General features: G+C 46.8%; 2 protein-coding genes across 4 annotated transcripts in view; both read left to right on the top strand.

Annotated features, from left to right (window-relative positions):
* Window positions 1-2,335: 2,335 nt before the first annotated feature.
* Window positions 2,336-17,240, top strand: part of TRIM4 (tripartite motif containing 4) — a 30,681-nt gene continuing 15,776 nt past the window's right edge. Inside the window, exons 1-2 of the mRNA XM_036410012.2 lie at window positions 2,336-2,342; window positions 7,010-7,014. The gene's annotated coding sequence lies outside the window, so the exon portion shown is untranslated. The remainder of the gene's footprint in view (window positions 2,343-7,009; window positions 7,015-17,240) is intronic.
* Window positions 4,918-15,640, top strand: GJC3 (gap junction protein gamma 3). Of its 3 annotated transcripts, XM_045571647.1 has the most exons (3): window positions 10,559-11,037; window positions 13,444-14,228; window positions 15,481-15,640. In XM_045571647.1, the coding sequence occupies exons 2-3, from the start codon at window positions 13,445-13,447 to the stop codon at window positions 15,486-15,488; spliced, it is 792 nt and encodes a 263-aa protein (XP_045427603.1). In that variant the 5' UTR covers window positions 10,559-11,037; window position 13,444; the 3' UTR covers window positions 15,489-15,640. The 3 variants fall into 3 exon arrangements, with proteins under 3 accessions (XP_036265945.1, XP_045427603.1, XP_036265944.1); XM_036410052.2 differs by lacking the exons at window positions 10,559-11,037; window positions 15,481-15,640 and adding an exon at window positions 4,918-5,090 and having other exon boundaries at window positions 13,444-14,281; XM_036410051.1 differs by lacking the exon at window positions 15,481-15,640 and having other exon boundaries at window positions 13,444-14,281.

Raw genomic sequence — 17,240 nt, 5'->3', positions numbered from 1 at the left:
TTAATTAGAGGAGATATTTTATTATAATATTGCTACTTGCCCTTTCCCTATACTAGTAGTGTCAGAGATGAAAGAAACTTAGGAAAATGTATATGAAAGTATTACTCCTATCTGAGTCTGGGGTTCCCTGCAGGACCCAGAGTCAAGTCCCGCCCACCACCTGCACATTCCTCGAAATCGTGAAAGACCCAGACCTGGCGGGCCCTACTCACATTGGACAAGATCTAGATCTGGCCTGCCCCACCCCAATTAAGCCCCGCCAGGTGGGGGGCCACGGCCTCAAGTTCTTTGGCCTGGTGCCAGGTGGGGGGTGCAACCTCAGGTCCCCAGCCTGGTGCAAAGCAGGGGGAGCTGCCTCAGGTCCTCTGCCAAACCCCACCTGGTGGGGGGCATAGCCTCAGGTTCCCCAGCGCACCCTCAGGCCCCCCAGCCTGGCACCAGGGTAGGGGCGAGGTCTGAGGTTCCCAGTAGAGCCCCACTTTTGCTTTTGGCTTTTCTAGTTTTAAAGGTGAAACAGACAAAACTAGGTGGGAGTGTGCCTTGAGGTCACCATCAAGTCCTGCCCAGTGGGGGACATGGCCTAACATTGCCCCATCAAGCCCTGTTGGGTGGTGGATGTGGTCTGAGATCCTCCGTCAAGCCCCACTGGGTGGGGGGAGCAGCCTCATGTCCCCTGGCCCAGTGCTGGGGCAGGGGGCACGGCCTGAGGTCCCCTGTCAAGCCCCTCTGGGTGAGGGGTGCAGCCTCAGGTCCCTGCTGATTGCTCGTTAAGGCTCATCACGGGAACTCAGTCTCCGCTGTGGACGCCGCCATCTTTGTAATGACATGACGGCCGATTTTCATATTTCCTCTTTATTAGATAAGATTCTTTTCAAGATAATATTTTATGCATTATAAATAAAATACAGAATAGAGCAGAAGCCAGTTACATGGAAATGCGGTCTTTCCAGGCATTTTTTGTGGTGGTTTGCAAATGGGTCTCGACCCATACAGAACAACATGCTATCCTAAAGTGGCTCTGTCTTAAATGCAGATTGCATACCTGTCAGGACCTGTCACCCTCCTCTCTCAGCTGTCTCATACCTTCCTGGGCAACAACAATCTTTCTACCTCCTTTTGGCAAGCTATGCTAGGCTTCCTATAGCTTCTCTGAAATCTCAGCCCTTCCAGGAAGTTTCTGTGGGGTGTGGATGACTCTGTACCCTCTACTGTTCCCCATAGCCTATCAGGATTCCAGTCTTTTGAGGTTTCCTTCCTCTAGTCCAAGTTTGCCCTGCTTATCATAAGTGGGGTGAAATCTCCCATTGTAATCTGCCTCAGCCTTGGGCTATTCATGTGGACTTCTGGTTTCTTCATTGATATGAAAATGTTGCTGAAACCGGTTTGGCTCAGTAGATAGAGCCGCAGCCTGCAGACTGAAAGGTTCCAGGTTCGATTCTGGTCAAGGGCATGTATCTTGGTTGCGGGCACATCCCCAGCAGGGGATGTGCAAGAGGCAGCTGATTGATGATTCTCTCTCATTGATGTTTCTAACTCTCTATCCCTCTCTCTTCCTCTCTGTAAAAAATCAATAAAATATATTTTATATATAAAAAAGAAAATGTTCTCCTGTGACATGTTTTTCATTATTTGTTCTAACTTGGTGTGTGTGTGTGTGTGTGTGTGTGTGTGTGTGTTTAAATACCACTGGCTGGCTGGTTTATTTCCTTCTGAGTTATTTGATTTTTCTTCCATTACTAAATATCAAAGACAACATTCCATATACTTCCCACCCAACATAATGTAAATAAAAATACTAATGTGAGAGAGAATTAAAGGACCACGTGCCTTATCCAGGCCACTTTCTTGTTTTCTTCCTGGGGAGCTCAAGATAAGAACATAAATTAAACTTAGGTCCCTTTCATGATACTCAGGAGTGGGCTGACAATGTCCCTCTCTGTGCCCATTCTTGTCCTGAACCCAGAGCTTTGAGAGTAGTTTTAGTGGGTTAAGTAGGATTCTGAGGAATACCATTCCTCTAAACCTTCCTCTTTCAGGAGGTCATCTACTCTTTTATGTCCCCTTTCCTCAAGGTGCCTTGGCCCTTCTCCTGCTCAGTGCTGGTGAGTAGAACATAAGAAGCTGTGAACACTCAGTCCTGGTAGTAGGTGATCACTCTGAGCATCTCAGAGCACTCCTCCTCCAGACAGGCTTCAGACACTTAATCGAGATGCCTCTGCTCCCTGCTTCTGATTGGTGTTCAGGGCTGCTAGGGGAGCAGGCCTGAGCCAGCAGACGGACATCCCCAAGGGGTCCTGGACTGGGAGAGAGCACAGGCCTGGCTGAGGGACCCCTCCCGCAGGGTGTGTGTATGTGTGTGTGTGTGTGTGTGTGTGTGTGTGTGTGTGTGTATATATATATATATATATATATATATATATATATATATGCTTATTTTTATTTTTCATTTGATAAAACACATTATCAAGAAACTTAAGGAGGTAAAATTTTTGAGAGCTTGTATATCTGAAAATGTCTTCATTATACATTCACATTTGATTGACGGTTGGCTAGATATAGAATTTTCTTTAGAGGTTGAAGGCATCTCTCTGTTGTCTTCTAGCTTTCATTGGTACATTTGAAATGTCTAGAGACATTCTGATTTTTTTGGTTAATCCCCACCTGATGATAGTTTTCCCATTGATTTTCAGAAAGGGTGGTAGGGATGGAGAAGGAGAGAGAGAGAAAAAAACCAAACACAACACATCGATGTGAGAGAAACACACAGTGATTGGTTGCCCCCTGCATGCACACTGACCAAGGCCAGGGATCAAATCTGCAGCCCAGGTACATGCCCTTAACCAGGAGTTGAACCTATAACGCTTAGGTCCATGGGCTGACATTCTAATCACTGAGCATCACTGGCCAGAAAGCCATTCTGATTTCTATTTTTAAATTATTTTTTACATCTTCATTGTTGAAAGTATTACATATGTCCCTTCCCCCTGCCCCCCATTGACTTCTTCTAGCCCATCTCTGCTCCTCACCCCAGGCCTCACCACCCTATTGTCTATATCCATGGGCCATGCATATATGCATACAGGTTCTTTGGTTGATCTCTTCCCACCCATGCATCCAACCCACCTTTCCTTTGAGATTTGACCATTTGTCCTATGCTTCTGTCTCTGGATCTATTTTGTTCATCAGTTTATTTTGTTCAATAGATTCCACATATGAGTGAGGTCATGTGATACTTGTCTTTCTCTGACTGGCTTATTTCACTCAGCATAATACTCTCCAGGTCCCTCCATGCTGTCTCAAAGGGTAAGAGATCCTTCTTTTTTACAGCTGCAGTTGGACTATAAGAAGGACTTTAATACTATGTATTACAGCCGCATAGTATTCCATGGTGTAAATGTACCACAGCTTTTTTTAATCCACTCATCTACTGATGGGCACTTGGGCTGTTTCCAAATCTTAGCTATTGTAAATTGGGCTGCTATGAACATAGAGGTGCATACATTCTTTCTGTTTGCTGTTTTGAGTTCCTTAGGATATATTTCTAGAAGTGGGTCAAATGGCAGTTTCATATTAATTTTTTGAGGAAACTCCATACTGTTTTCCATAAGGGCTGTACCAGTCTGCATTCCCATCAGCAGAGTATAGGGTTTTCTCATTCTGATTCTTTTGCGTGTGACGTGTGTGTGAGTGTGTGTGTGTGTGTGTGTGTGTGTGTGTGTGTGTGTTTTTCTTTCCTGTCCAAAAACTTATAAAATTTTTATTTTTTTTCTCTAGTCTTTTGAAATTTCATGACAATATGCTTTGGTATGAGTCTATTCCTCCTCAATTCTTTCTATATGTAACTTCTATTGTATAACTGTTGGACCTTCTGGCCAGTAATTTTCTTATGTGTTTGCTCCTACCATCTCTTTTTCTTTTTACTATAGTTTCAGGGAGATTTCTTCAACTAAGGAGACCACATCCCTCTTAGCTGAAGGACCCCACAAACAAAATGACCCATCCCCCTGCTCGTGTACCTAATGAAAAACCTAGATCTTTCTGGGGCTAGTGAGAGGGCTGGAGGTGATGCCCAATGGCATCCTCCTTTCCCTTGGCAGAGAGACAGAGGGAACGTAGGGAAGGGGGAGCTCAGGGCTCCCAGTCATGGTTGAGGAAGAGGAGAGCCAGTGGGGGCAACAAAAAGGGCAGTCAATCCTACACGGCTGAGGCCCTGCAAGGAGAGCACTGAGTCGTGGCCTTGACCACTGCCAGTGAGGATGTTTCTCTGCCTGATTCCTTTGGAAAGCCCAGATAGGAATATTTGTGATTCTCCCCTTCCTCCATGATTGACCTGGAGACCACAGGAGGCATCCTGGGCAATGGTTGTGAGAAACCAGGGGGTGAAAAACACCAGCTGCCTCCCCATTGCCCTAGGGTGCTGTAGATTGGATAGGGGCACTGCACAGATTATCCCCACACCTCCAAACACACACACACACACACACACACACACACACACACACACACGGAAGTGTAGCCCAGAATCCTGAACCTTTCCTGTGTCCCACATTCATGGGCATCGCCGATGGTCAGTATGTTAGCACCATTCTGAGGCAATCCTGCCTCACCAGGAGGAACAATCTGTTGTAAGTCAGGGAACAATCTGGTTGATCAAGCCTGGAGATGGGGGTGGAGGAAGGCATTGGGGAGGGTGCTTCTGAGAAGGGCAGTTAGCCACGGGCCTCAAAATTCCTGCACATTCATACTGAGCATGCCATGTATGCAAAACCCTGTGGGATCTTAACCACACCCAATTCTCAGGGTAGTGTTTGCAGTGAGAATACTCAAGAGATGAGGTACTGGATACCCATTGGAAAAAGATCAGGCTTATGATAGCTGGCTATAAAAGCGTGCATTCCTCAACTCAGTGTTCTTTGATTGTACTGCAAGCCTACTGCCTATATAGCATCCACCTGGATTCTTTAAAGTTACTGTCTGGGAGTTAGGGGTTCAGGACAACCCTGGCCAACTTGCTGCTCATGCTGCTTGCTGTGCCATGATCAACAGTCCTTTGTCTCGCTCTCCTGTCTTCTGCCAGCATCCACAAAATAGTCATGGACTAACTTATTGGGTTGAAAGTAGGGTTAATTTACAGATTTTGACAAGTATATATACCCTTTTTTAATCTGCATTTTATCTGCATTATCGGCCAAGGGTGAACTAAGGAGGGGCGATGAAGGAATAAAGAAAAGACAGACAAGAGAATACCGCTGGGGCTTGGTGGGTCTCCCTGCCTAGATGAGGATACAAAAGACCCAGCCTGTAAACTGATGCTTTATTTCATAGTCTGATTAAAACAAGGGTGGATTAACATGTATACAAATGCTCTTGCTTTGGCAACACTTGCTGCACCTCCCACAGCCCATTAGCTACTTAGGAAGGAATTAGGGAGGCTACAAGGTCAGGCTTCATTATGCTGGGAGAGCTCTGCCCTCCAGGCTGGGACTTGTTTGTGGCTCTGCCATGGGCCAGCCCCAGGCTTGACTCTAGAGCCGCTCCCTACAAAAGGGGACTTCATTTACCAAACTGATCAACCCATCTGTTGATGTACCAGGTTGAGCAACCAGCGTGGGGAAAACGGATTGAGCAAGGAAGACCTGCAAATGTGCTGGTGCAATTTTGGAAAAGCTGATCAACTATTGCAGGGTAAACAGGATGATTCGGCCCTTGCTGACAGCTTCCTGGAACTCTGCAGCAGACACTATGCACATAATGTCCTCTCTTCAGTAAGGTCCAAGCTAGACATTTACATTTGTGTTGGTGTTACTGGAGTCTAAGCGGTAATATCCTATTTTGCCACAAGAGGGAGGCTGGGAGAGGAAAATCACATCTGCTGACTTCCCACCCCCCTCCCCAGTCACTTGAATAGTTTCTTTCTTTGGATATCTTGTGAATTCTGAGGAAACAGACACAACAATATTCATAGCTATTCCAAAACAAAATAAAAATGATTTGTAATCTTTATATTATTTGCAACTTTTCTTTCCATCCAATTTAAGAGTTTAAATGCCTGGTCAAGAGACTGTAGAGTGATTACGTCTGCTCCTTTATCTTGTTTTTAATATCCCCATCTCAAATTCCTGATGTCCCCATCTCCCTCACTCATCTTCAAAAATTCCTCATTGTTTTCTCTTCCCTGAACAAGGGATGTCATAACTTCTGACTAAAATTTTTCTGTTCCAGCCAATGTCCTTCCTAGTCCATGTGGCTTAATCACTCCTACTTAGGCGATACAGACTATTTTCCTGATCTCTCCTCTTTGAGATTCCCGATTCTCTGCAGTTTAGGGGGCATTTTGTTATCTAATCTCACTCTTTATCCCTTATTCTGTGCCTTGTATCAATAGTTCCACAAGGTCTGAGCAGTCTGTATGATTAATATAAATTACTTGAGTCTGTTTCCTCATGTGTAAAATGGCATGGAGGACTCTTAGGGTCCCATGTAGCTGTAACAGTTTATGGAATGAAAAAAAAATACACATTTAGTGAGCACCTAGCCTAGACTCTGAACTGTGGACTATATTTACTGAGCAACTTTTCAATGTTGAGCAATGCCTTTGGCAATGAGGGTACAAGGCAGATCAAGAGACACATGGCTTCTACCCTCATGAAACTTACAAAGACTAGTTTTAAACATTAAATTCTCGTGACAGCCATGTGAGGACTCACCAATGCAATGTACAATAGCATAGATGATTAAGTCACTTGATTAAGTCCCTGCAAAACAACTAGTGACTGGTGGAGCCACCATGTGAACCCAGGTTTGACCAACCCCAAGGTTGGCTCACTTTCCACCCAACATCCCTGGGCATGGTGAGTCTGTACTTTTTTTAAGTGGGAACAGCCTCAGACAAGTGCAGTTGAGGAGCTGAGAGACCAGATATGCCTGGTTAAGAGCTGACTTTGACATTATTTCCTGTGAGACTAGAGGCCTAGAAGTGAGAATGGGGAAGTGATGGGGAAGGAGAAAGCAGCTGTGCTGTGGGGAGGGGGAGGCAGAAGAATCTGTGTATTTCTATTTGTGTCTTTTAAGGGATCTGACATTTCCCTTCCTAACTCCTCTTTTTATGCCTAATTTAATTGGGACTGCATCTTGATCTTGTGAAAACGCACATGCAGGTGGACAAAAGGAGGTTTACAGTCATGAGTATGCAAAACAGAGTTTATTCTTGCATTATTATTTATCTTGCATTATTTACCTTTCCATATGAACAGCTGTAAGCTTACTTTTGCCCACTGCTGTACGTACCTTCCATCCACAACACTCAGTCCACTGGCTTTCTCTGTCTTGGAACAGTCCATGTCTTTTAAGGTCACCAATAAGATGTCCTCCCTGGTCTTCTGCTCTTGGCTTTCCTCCTCTCCTCTGTGCCCATCACTGGGCTCTAGGGCCCCAGGGACTTACTGCCTTCACAGTCATAAAGAAAGAAGGCTTGGTTGTTGGAATGAGCAGTGGCCATAGGATAGACTTCACTGGGCATGGAAAATCTGGTAAAGAAAGGCATAGGGTAAGGACCTGCAAAAATGGGAAGGACTTTGAGGAGTGGGTCAACTGTGAGTCCCACTGTGGGGCAGCAGAGGATCAAGAAGGAAGACCTGTGGTTGGGATTAATAGCTGCATCACAGTATTGCTTGCTCACATGGGCAGAAGGACTTTGATAGAAAGGGCAGGAAAGGAAAAAAAAAAAAAAAAAAGGAAGTGCAGGAAGGAGAATTTTCTAGATTAAGATAATAAATTATTTTGATTTATAATTAATTACCTGAGATGGGATCAGCATGGAGGAAAACCAGGATTCTGTCTCTTTACCAACAGTTCTTTGAGTTGCCATGCTGGTGAGAAATGCATTTGCTGACTATTTGTAAATGTTACAGAGTCTAAACCTACACAATCCTAAGAAGTTATCAGCTTAGTCCTAGCTGGTTTGGCTCAGCGGATAGAGCATCAGCCTGTGGACTGAAGGGTCCTGGGTTTGATTCTGATCAAGGGCACGTACCTCAGTTGCAGGCTCCTCCCTGGGCTGAGTACTTAGGGCTCTTGCAGGAGGCAATCAATCATGTGTTTCTCTCACATTGATATATCTCTCTGTCTTTCCCCCTCTCTTCCAATCTCTCTAAAAACCAATGGAGAAATATCTCATGTGAGGATTAAAACACAAACAAACAAAAAAGTTATTAGCATATATATATATATATATATATATATATATATATATATATATATTTAAGTATTTTAAAATTTATTTCAGAGTAAAAGGGAGAGGGAAAGAGAGGAGCATCAAGGACAAGAAAGAATCATTGATCAGCTGCCTCCTGCATGCCCCACACTGGGGATTGAACCTGCAACCTGGGCATGTGCACTGACTGGGAACAAAACTGTGACCTCAACCACTGACCCACACCTGCCAGGCTTAGCTAATATGTTTGTTTCCTCCAGATTTCCATGTGATGATGGGCCCAGGACTAGCTTAGCTCTCTTCTCTCTAGGTCACATAGTAACCCAGGCCCCTTACCATTACATTCAGTTCTCTGGGGGTGGTTTTCATTCTTGTTCTGAGTCTTTCTGCTGACCCCTCTTTAACCCTTATTCTTGGTGGAGTCTTGCTTTCCCCAAAACTAGATAGATACAGCCATCTGTGGAGAGAAGGAGGGAGGGAGAGAAGAAAGCTACTTCTCCAATCACTGTGGGGTACATAGATGCCAGGCCTCAGCACTCCTTTCTGCTCCCTAACCTCGGGTGATCCTTGCACCCTGGGCGTCCTGCTGCTCCAGGTCTTGGCATGTGTTGCCAACATATGGCTGTGGGAGGAGGCTGGTCTCGTCTGGTGGGAAGAGGAGGGACAAAGAGGGTATTGTGTGGTGGACTAAAGAAGTGGGGGCTTCTTGCTTGGCACTAATCCTCAGAAATTTACTGTAAAAGAGGAGTTTGTCTTGGTGTTTAAGGGTCCTGTTAGAAGCTTAGAAATAATTAGGCAGAAGCCCTCTCCCTCTCCCACCCCCAGCTCCAACTTTGGCCTCCACCCTTGATGCCCACCCATGCTGACTGAGGCACGATGGACACTTATAAATGGGGCCATTGGAGAATCAGGAGAAATTCATGCAACTTTTATAAAGTATCCCTATTCCCTGGGCCTGTGCACCCCCTCCTCACCTCCCCACTTCACATATTTAGACAAGGACTTTGGTTGCTCTGCTGGACCATCTGTATAGCCCTGAATGGTGGGGTCAGAGGGAACGGTTAGTTTTAAGTGAGTTAGATTGAGAACCCATCATTGAAAGGGTTGGATCTCCATCTGGAAGTACCCTGCAATACCCTGTGAGGTGCATGCAGTAGTGATTCCCCAGCTTCTTCCCGAAGTGACCTACAACTATTAACTCAGATATCCGTACAGTGGGGAAGGGGGACACTGAGACCTTTTGAGGTTGCATAGGTTATCTGAGCTGGCACTGAGAACCGTGAGGACCCAGGGCACCATCCTAGGGCATGTGGAGGTTTGGTAAGAAATGGAGCCCTGTCCCTGCTCCCTCTCACGGTTATAGCTCACATTCACTGCCTCTACAGATCCATCTGCTGTTCGTTTCCTGTGTTCTAGAATGTACAGTTAGAATAGATGAACTTAGCAGGTGGCTGAATCCCACATAGATTCCTTGACCACTGAAGTAAAGTTATTATGATAGGGGCAGAAATAGAATATTGGGAACCAGCTATAACAGTGGTCGGCAAACTCATTAGTCAGCAGAGCCAAACATCAATGATTGAAATTTCTTTTGAGAGCCAAATTTTTTTAAAAATATATATTTTACTGATTTTTTACAGAGAGGAAGGGAGAGAGATAGAGAGCTAGAAATGTCGGTGAGAGAGAAACATCGACCAGCTGCCTCTTGCACACCCCCTACCGGGGATGTGCCCGCAACCAAGTTACATGCCCTTGACCGGAATCGAACCTGAAACCTTTCAGTCCGCAGACCGACGGAGAGCCAAATTTTTTAAACTTGAATTTATTCTAATGCCAATTCTTCAAAATAGACTCGCCCAGGCCGTGGTATTTTGTGGAAGAGCCACACTCAAGGGGCCAAAGAGCTGCATGTGGCTCGCAAGCAGCAGTTTGCTGACCATGGCTCTAGGCTAGGCCAAGAGAATAAATAGAAAGCTATATTGCATCACAGGAAAAAATAGTGGCAGAAATCAGTGTCATTTTCAAATAATTAAAGGATGCATGGCAGTGGTCTCCATTATATCCCCGTTTAATTCACCAGCCTGAGCCCTGCAAAACAGAATGGGTCATGGCACCTGGATTCCTGAAGAATTAACCAAGTAGGAACCTCAGTGCCTGTGGACTGAAAGGTCTCAGGTTCGATTCCGGTCAAGGGCATGTACCTTGGTTGCGGGCACATCCCCAGGAGGCAGCTGATCTCATAGATGTTTCTGGCTCTCTATCCCTCTCCCCTCCGCTCTGTAAAAAAATCAATAAAATATATTTAAAAACAAACAAACAAACAAACAAATAAGCAAACACCAGTTCTCGCTGGGCCTAGTGGAGAGGAGCTCGGCTCCTGGGGTTGCTGAGGGACATGGAGCAGATGCCCATTATCTTGGGGGGGGTGGGGGTGGGGCCTGTGCTATTTTTCCCAGCCGAGAGGAGAGGACATCCTGGGATAAATAAGGAAATTATATCTGTTGTTGCCGGCAAGCCTGCATATTGTCAATGCCCCCTTTCTGAGAATCTGAAAATTCCTGTTTCAGTTCACTTAGGACACATACCCTCGTCCTCAGCAACAGAGGGTTATTCTCTACGGCCCATTCTTTAACAGCAGGGCAGCCTGCTCCTCCAGCTGCAATTCTTTTATCCTTCACTTAGGCTGCCAGGAATGGAAGGGGGAGGGGGAGAAGTGGGCGGTGGGAGGAGGCAGGGCCAGGGGGAGAGCTGGGACCCTGTGGACTTCAGCCTGAGGCTGTTTCTCTCCGTCACCAGTTGTGGGTGCTTTTGCTCAAAGCTGCCAGGTGAGTGCTCACGCTGGGGAAGGGGGCAGCTGGGGTGGCACAGGGCTAAGGGGCAGAGGTGGTGGGGGCTGCCTGGGGCTCTACACTGCCTTCTCCAACTCTAACGTGCACACCAATGACTTGGGGATATAATTAAACTTCAGATCTGATTTGCTAAGCTGGGGGTGTGGCCTGAGATTCTGAATACCTGGTGATGCCAGTTCTGCTTCACATGGTCCACCACTTTGACTGAAAGAATCGAGGGCCTTTTCCAGGCCAAGTGGGGTGAGATGGGAGCAATGAGCCGGTCCAGCACTGTCCTCAGTGGACATCCTACACTCATACCTTCACTGAGATGGATTCTGCCACCAATGGAATCCTGAACATTTTCTCCAAAAGAATAGAGATGCTTAGAAAAATTCTTACCAAAATCGTGATGGCTTAAAAAAAAATAAAAAAAGAAATCCATTGCTCTAACGGTTTTGCTCAGTGGATAGAGCGTCAGCCTGTGGACTGAAAGGTCCCAGGTTTGATTCCAGTCAAGGGCATGTATCTTGGTTGCGGGCACCTCCCCAGTAGGAGGTGTGCAGGAGGCAGCTGATCTATGTTTCTCTCTCATTGATGTTTCTTACTCTCTATCCCTCTCCCTTCCTCTCTGTAAAATATCAATAAAATATATTTTTTAAAAAATCCATTTATATATTTGATAATCCCCTCCAACTGGGCTTTCCTTCCTCTCCCAGCTACTGAGCTCACAGATATGGCTCCACCGACTAAAATCTTAACAGGGCTCAGAACCTACCAATTCTCTCCCAAATCTATCTGCACACAATTTCTCCAGTCCCAGAAACAGAGTAGTGCCGAGCTTTGTCAGCAACGCTCAGCCCTCAGCTCCCTGGGTCCTGAGGTTCAGGCTGGGGACGCTGGTCCTTGTGGGCAGAGCTGCAAACACGTTCATGGAAGGATGTGGTCTCCAAGAATAAGGCAGGCGGGCTGGGGAGGACTGGAACAGGCTGGGGGGAAGGGAAGGGAGTCCCAGAGTCCCAGGAGAGCAGGAGATGAGGGAGGAGGGAGGACGGTGTAGACTCAGGTCTACAGGAAACTCCCTTTGGTCCACGGACTTTGGGAGCTGGGGCACAATTTTGTCTGAACACGAGGCCCCAGGATGTGTGTGGAAAAGCATTTTGGTGATAACAGCCATGGGGCAAAGGGCAGAGAGGGGACGCAGAACTAGATATGGAGGCTCTAAGCCAAGGGGTTCTCAGGCAAGTCCTCTTGTCCCTTTTCTGCTCTCCCTTCCATACCCCCAAAGCTCTGTGGTGAGCTCTGCAGACCCCGGTTCAGTTCCTAGAACCTCTTAGAGGACATTTGGGTTCTGGCTCTGGCTCTGGGGTGGGCTCAGGACAGAGAAGAACCAGAGGCAGGGCCTCTGGAAACGACTGGAGTTCCCAATACTGAAAATCTCCCAGGCCTGCTTTGTGTTAAATTGCAGTTCTGCTGGGAATGTGTCGGAAGTCCTTTGAGAGTGTTGGCCCTGCTCTTGGAAATGAGGAGCTGAGAGCAAGGCTTCCGAATTCACCAAATTAGAATTCAGTCTGAAACTCACGAGGAGATCCAGGGCAGAAACACTCAGAGCCCCCGCTGACTCCCCCGGGCAGGGAACCCACACGCATGCGGCAGGGAGGGCTGCAGGCTTCCTCATAGGTGAGGCTGGTTGAGGGAGGATTTGCAGCTAGCCTGAGAATGGGTAGACTATCATGTCCCAACCAATAAAAGCTCTTCAAAATGCTCTTGCTTTACAGAGCTGGAACTGCAGCCAAGAGTAGAGAGGTGATGGACCAGAGCTACCACAAACAGTGGCTCTTAACCAGGGTGAATTTGACCCCAGGGGACATTTGAGATGAGTAAGAGGGAAGTGTGCTGCTGGCATCTACTGGGTGGAGGCCGGGAACAGCTGCCGAGCGTCTGTGGGGCGCCTCATCCTTCCGCTACACATTTCCCCCAAGCTCAGCACTGGGTTTTGTTCAGGTGATGCTAACAGCTGAACCAGAGCTGGCAGTACTGCCTGGGGAAATGTCAGTTTTCAGAGGACACTGGCCTCTTGCTATTTAGCCTTTTTAGGGTGAGAGGGAAGAAAGGAAAGAGACAAAGACAGACCCTGGTCTCAACCCAATACTGAGAGTTCCTCTCCACTGCAGTGGGGACAGAAGACAGAATAAAGAGCCACATCCATACTTACTATTATTTCACATAGATGATCCATTAACTATATAAATAGGTGCAATCAGAGTCTTAGTATTGGATTAACGAGGTCCTTGGAGAGGAGCAAGGAGGTTTGGATTAGGAGTGAAGAGGTGGCCTACAGCTCCTCCTGAAGGCCATTGAGCAACACACCTACACTCAGCATTGTTCTCTGCTCTGTAACAGAATGTGCGGCAGGTTCCTGAGGCGGCTGATGGCTGAGGAGAGCAGGCACTCCACCCCTGTGGGGCGCCTCATCCTTCCGGTGCTCCTGGGATTCCGCCTCGTACTGCTGGCTACCAGTGGGATGGGAGTCTATGGCGACGAGCAAGATGAATTTGTATGTCACAACCAGCCGCCAGGCTGCAAGGCTGCCTGTTACGATGCCTTCCACCCCCTCTCCCCACTGCGTTTCTGGGCCTTCCAGATCATGCTGGTGGCTGTGCCCAGTGTCCTCTACTTGGGTTTCACCCTGTATCATGGCATCTGGCATTGGGAAGACTCAAGAAAAGCGAAGAAGGAGGAGGAGACCCCGATCAGACAAGGACAGGGCAGCGCAGATGTCTCCGGAGCTGCAAGCCCCAGACTGCTCTGGGCCTACGTGGTGCAGCTGGGGGTGCGACTGGCCCTTGAGGGGGCCGCCTTGGGAGGGCAGTACCATCTGTATGGGTTCAAGATGCCCAGCTCCTTTTCATGTCGTCGAGAGCCTTGCCTCGGGAGTATCACCTGCCACGTGTCCCGCTCCTCGGAGAAGACCATCTTCCTAAAGACCATGTTTGGGCTCAGTGGGCTCTGTCTCTTCTTTACTCTTTTGGAGCTGGTGCTCCTGGGCCTGGGGAGATTGTGGCGGACCTGGAAGCAAAAATTTCCCTCTTCTAAGTACTTCACAACTTCAGAGGGCACCAGAAAACACAAGGAACCAAACGATAACGTCCCAGTGGTGGAATCAAAAGACCAGTTCCGAGTAGCAGGTGAGAAGGGCACCGATGTCCCTCATCTTTCTTGCCTGATGGCTCCATGCTGAGGATCCCCTCTTGGCAGGACCCTTACATGTACAGCTCCCACAGGTTACAAAGGAAAAAAGTGAAGGGATTAAGCAAAAACAAACAAAACAAAACAAAACAAAACACCTGCCCTGTCTGGCTTGGCATAGAGTGTCAGCTTGGACTGAGGGGGTCCCAGGTTCGATTCTTGTCAAGGACATGTACCTTGGTTGTGGGCACATCCCCAGCAAGGGGTGTGCAGGAGGCAGCTGATCAATGTTTCTAACTCTCTATCCTTCTTCCTTCCCCTCTGTAAAAAAAATAAATAAAATATAAAAATCAATAAATTATATTTAAAAAAACAACAACGAAACAAAACCTCATAGACACAGGCAGCAGTATGGTGATTTCCAGAGGGAAAGGGGAGTTGGGGGGAGATAGAAGAGGGTATACAGAGCAGAGTAAGTGGTGATGGAAAGAGACTTGACTTGGGATGAACACACAATACAATATACAGATGATGTTATAGAATTGTACATCTGAAACCTATATAATTTTATTAACCAGTCACTCCAATACATTAAATCTTTTTGAAAAATATATATTTTATTGATTTGTACAGAGAGAAAGGGAGAGAAATAGAGAGTTAGAAACATCGATGAGAGGGAAACATTGACCAGCTGCCTCCTGCACACCCCCTACTGGTGATGGATCCTGCAACCAAGGTACATGCCCTTGACCAGAATCCAACCCAGGACCTTTCAGTCCGCAGGCCAATGCTCTATCCACTGAACCAAATCGATTAGGGCTAAATCTTTTTTAAAAATATATTTTATTGATTTTTTGCAGAGAGGAAGGGAGAGGGATAGAGAGCTAGAAACGTCGATGAGAGAGAAACATCGACCAGCTGCCTCTTGCACACCCCCCACTGGGGATGTGCCTGCAACCAAGGTACATGCCCTTGACCAGAATCAAACCTGGGACCTTTCAGTCCGCAGACCAACACTCTACCACTGAGCCAAACCAGTTTCTGCCTAAATCTTTTTTTTAAAGTAGAAAACCAGGTTTAAGTAGATGCTCTGACCACTGCTCCCAACCCAACCCCCATCCCCATCAATTTGATGACTTCTTCCAATGAACCCAGACCAGAGTGCTCAGTCAGTTGTACCTCCCTGTGCTTCCATTGAGGTCTCTTCCCATTTAGAAAGTCTCAGCTTCTGCTTGATTTTCTACTTTGCAGAGTTATAAAGACACCTGGCTCAACTCTGAAGGATACTCCATGACTGGAACTTCTCCCCAACATCCAGTGAGTGGGGATATATCTCTGTGACAAGTTAGAGGCTGTTGAAGCATCTCTAAGGGCCATGGTGGGCCATGCTGCCTAAAGCGTTTCCTTTAAGAACTCTTGCTTGTGCCTTCTTTCCAGAACCCTCTGGTGTCAGCGTCACAGTTTTCATGGACTCTGTTTGAATAAGCCAGCAGAAATCCTCATAAAACCAAGCCTTACCCTTGTCCTGTGTAATAAAGATTGATAACTGTTGATGGCATTCTTGTTACTAAAGACATTTTTCTTCTTTCTCAGTGACTCTACTTATCTCTCTTCTGTGGTTCTACATTTTCTGCTTCCCCAATTTCAAAGTCCTGTAACCCTGAATACCCCCAGCCTTGCAGTATATGTTATATCCATAAACTTTGGCCTTCCAAGCATATATAACCTAGTGTCCTTTTAATATTTGGATTAGATTTATTCAAACACTTGACCATATCCCTTAGGAAGATTACTGTGAATTCAGAGGCTTATGTCCCCTGGACCATTGACTCATTGAGCATATTATGGGAAAGGCAGTGTCTGACATTGGAACACAAGGAGATTTAAAGACTTCATCCATAAGTAAAGGAACAAGTGGCATCTACACTAATAAAAAAGAAATATACAAATTGACCACACCTCCATGATGACAACAAGCCAATCAGGAGTGAGGATGCAAATTAACGCAACAAAGATGGTGGGTTAATTTGCATACACAGGCACAAAGCAAAGACTGAAGGCTTTGGCCTGACTGAAGACAACTGAAGATGACTGAAGAGGCTTAGCTTCTCCACTGTGGCCGGAACCAAGGCCTGGGTCCCAGGTGCTGGAGGGAAACTGGTGCCAGCAGCCAGGGGAAGGAAGGTCTATTGCACAAATCTTAATCTATACTCATAAAAGCCTAGATGGCGTCTTGCTCTTGTGTCATCACAAGATGGCCGCCCCATGTTGTCACAAGATGGCTGCCATAAGATGGCCAGCAGGAGAGGGCAGTTGTGGGAGATCAGGCCACCAGGGAGGGCAGTTCGGGGGTGACTGGGATGGCAGAGGAGGGCAGTTGGAGGTGACCGGGCCTACAGGGGAGAGCAGTTGGGGGGGGGGCATGACTGGACTGGTAGGGGAGGGCAGTTGGGGGCAATCAGGTCGGCAGGGGAGCAGTTAGGCATCAATCGGATTGGCAGGGGAGCAGTTAGGGGGTTGATCAGGCAGGCAGGCAGAGAGGTGAATTGTTAGGAGCCAGCAGTTCCAGATTATGAGAGGGATGTCTGACTGCCGGTTTAGGCCCTGAGGGATTGGGCCTAAACCGGAAGTCAGACATCCCCTGAGGGGTCCCATATTGGAGAGAGCAGGCTGGGCCTCTAGTAATAATAATAAAAAAGCACCTCAGAAACACAAGATAAAAAATCCATTGAAAAGAAACAAATAATTCCCTGAAACAGGCAAGCATATTATTTGTAGAAAGCCTTAATGGATGCTCCTTGGGATAGCAATATGGTTGCTGTCTTCAAGCTGGGTCCAAAAGGCAATGTATCTGTGCTTCTGAATCTTAATCACTCCCTCTTTAAAAACACTTATTTTTCACTCTCTTTCCCAGTCTTTCACAACAGCTACAGCTTCAGCTCCACTCTCTAAGCATTGCTCTCTCATCCTGGTCTTGACCTCATCAGGTAGGAGTATCAGAAACTGCTCCA

This window comes from Pipistrellus kuhlii, unplaced genomic scaffold, assembly GCF_014108245.1.
Source record: "Pipistrellus kuhlii isolate mPipKuh1 unplaced genomic scaffold, mPipKuh1.p scaffold_m20_p_4, whole genome shotgun sequence".
Taxonomy (NCBI): Eukaryota; Metazoa; Chordata; class Mammalia; order Chiroptera; family Vespertilionidae; genus Pipistrellus; species Pipistrellus kuhlii.
This window is presented reverse-complemented; position numbering and strand designations above follow the sequence as displayed.

Excerpts from the sequence above, each read along its gene's own strand:
- GJC3 (XM_036410052.2), top strand. The coding sequence starts at position 13,445 with ATGTGCGGCAGGTTCCTGAGGCGGCTGATGGCTGAGGAGAGCAGGCAC.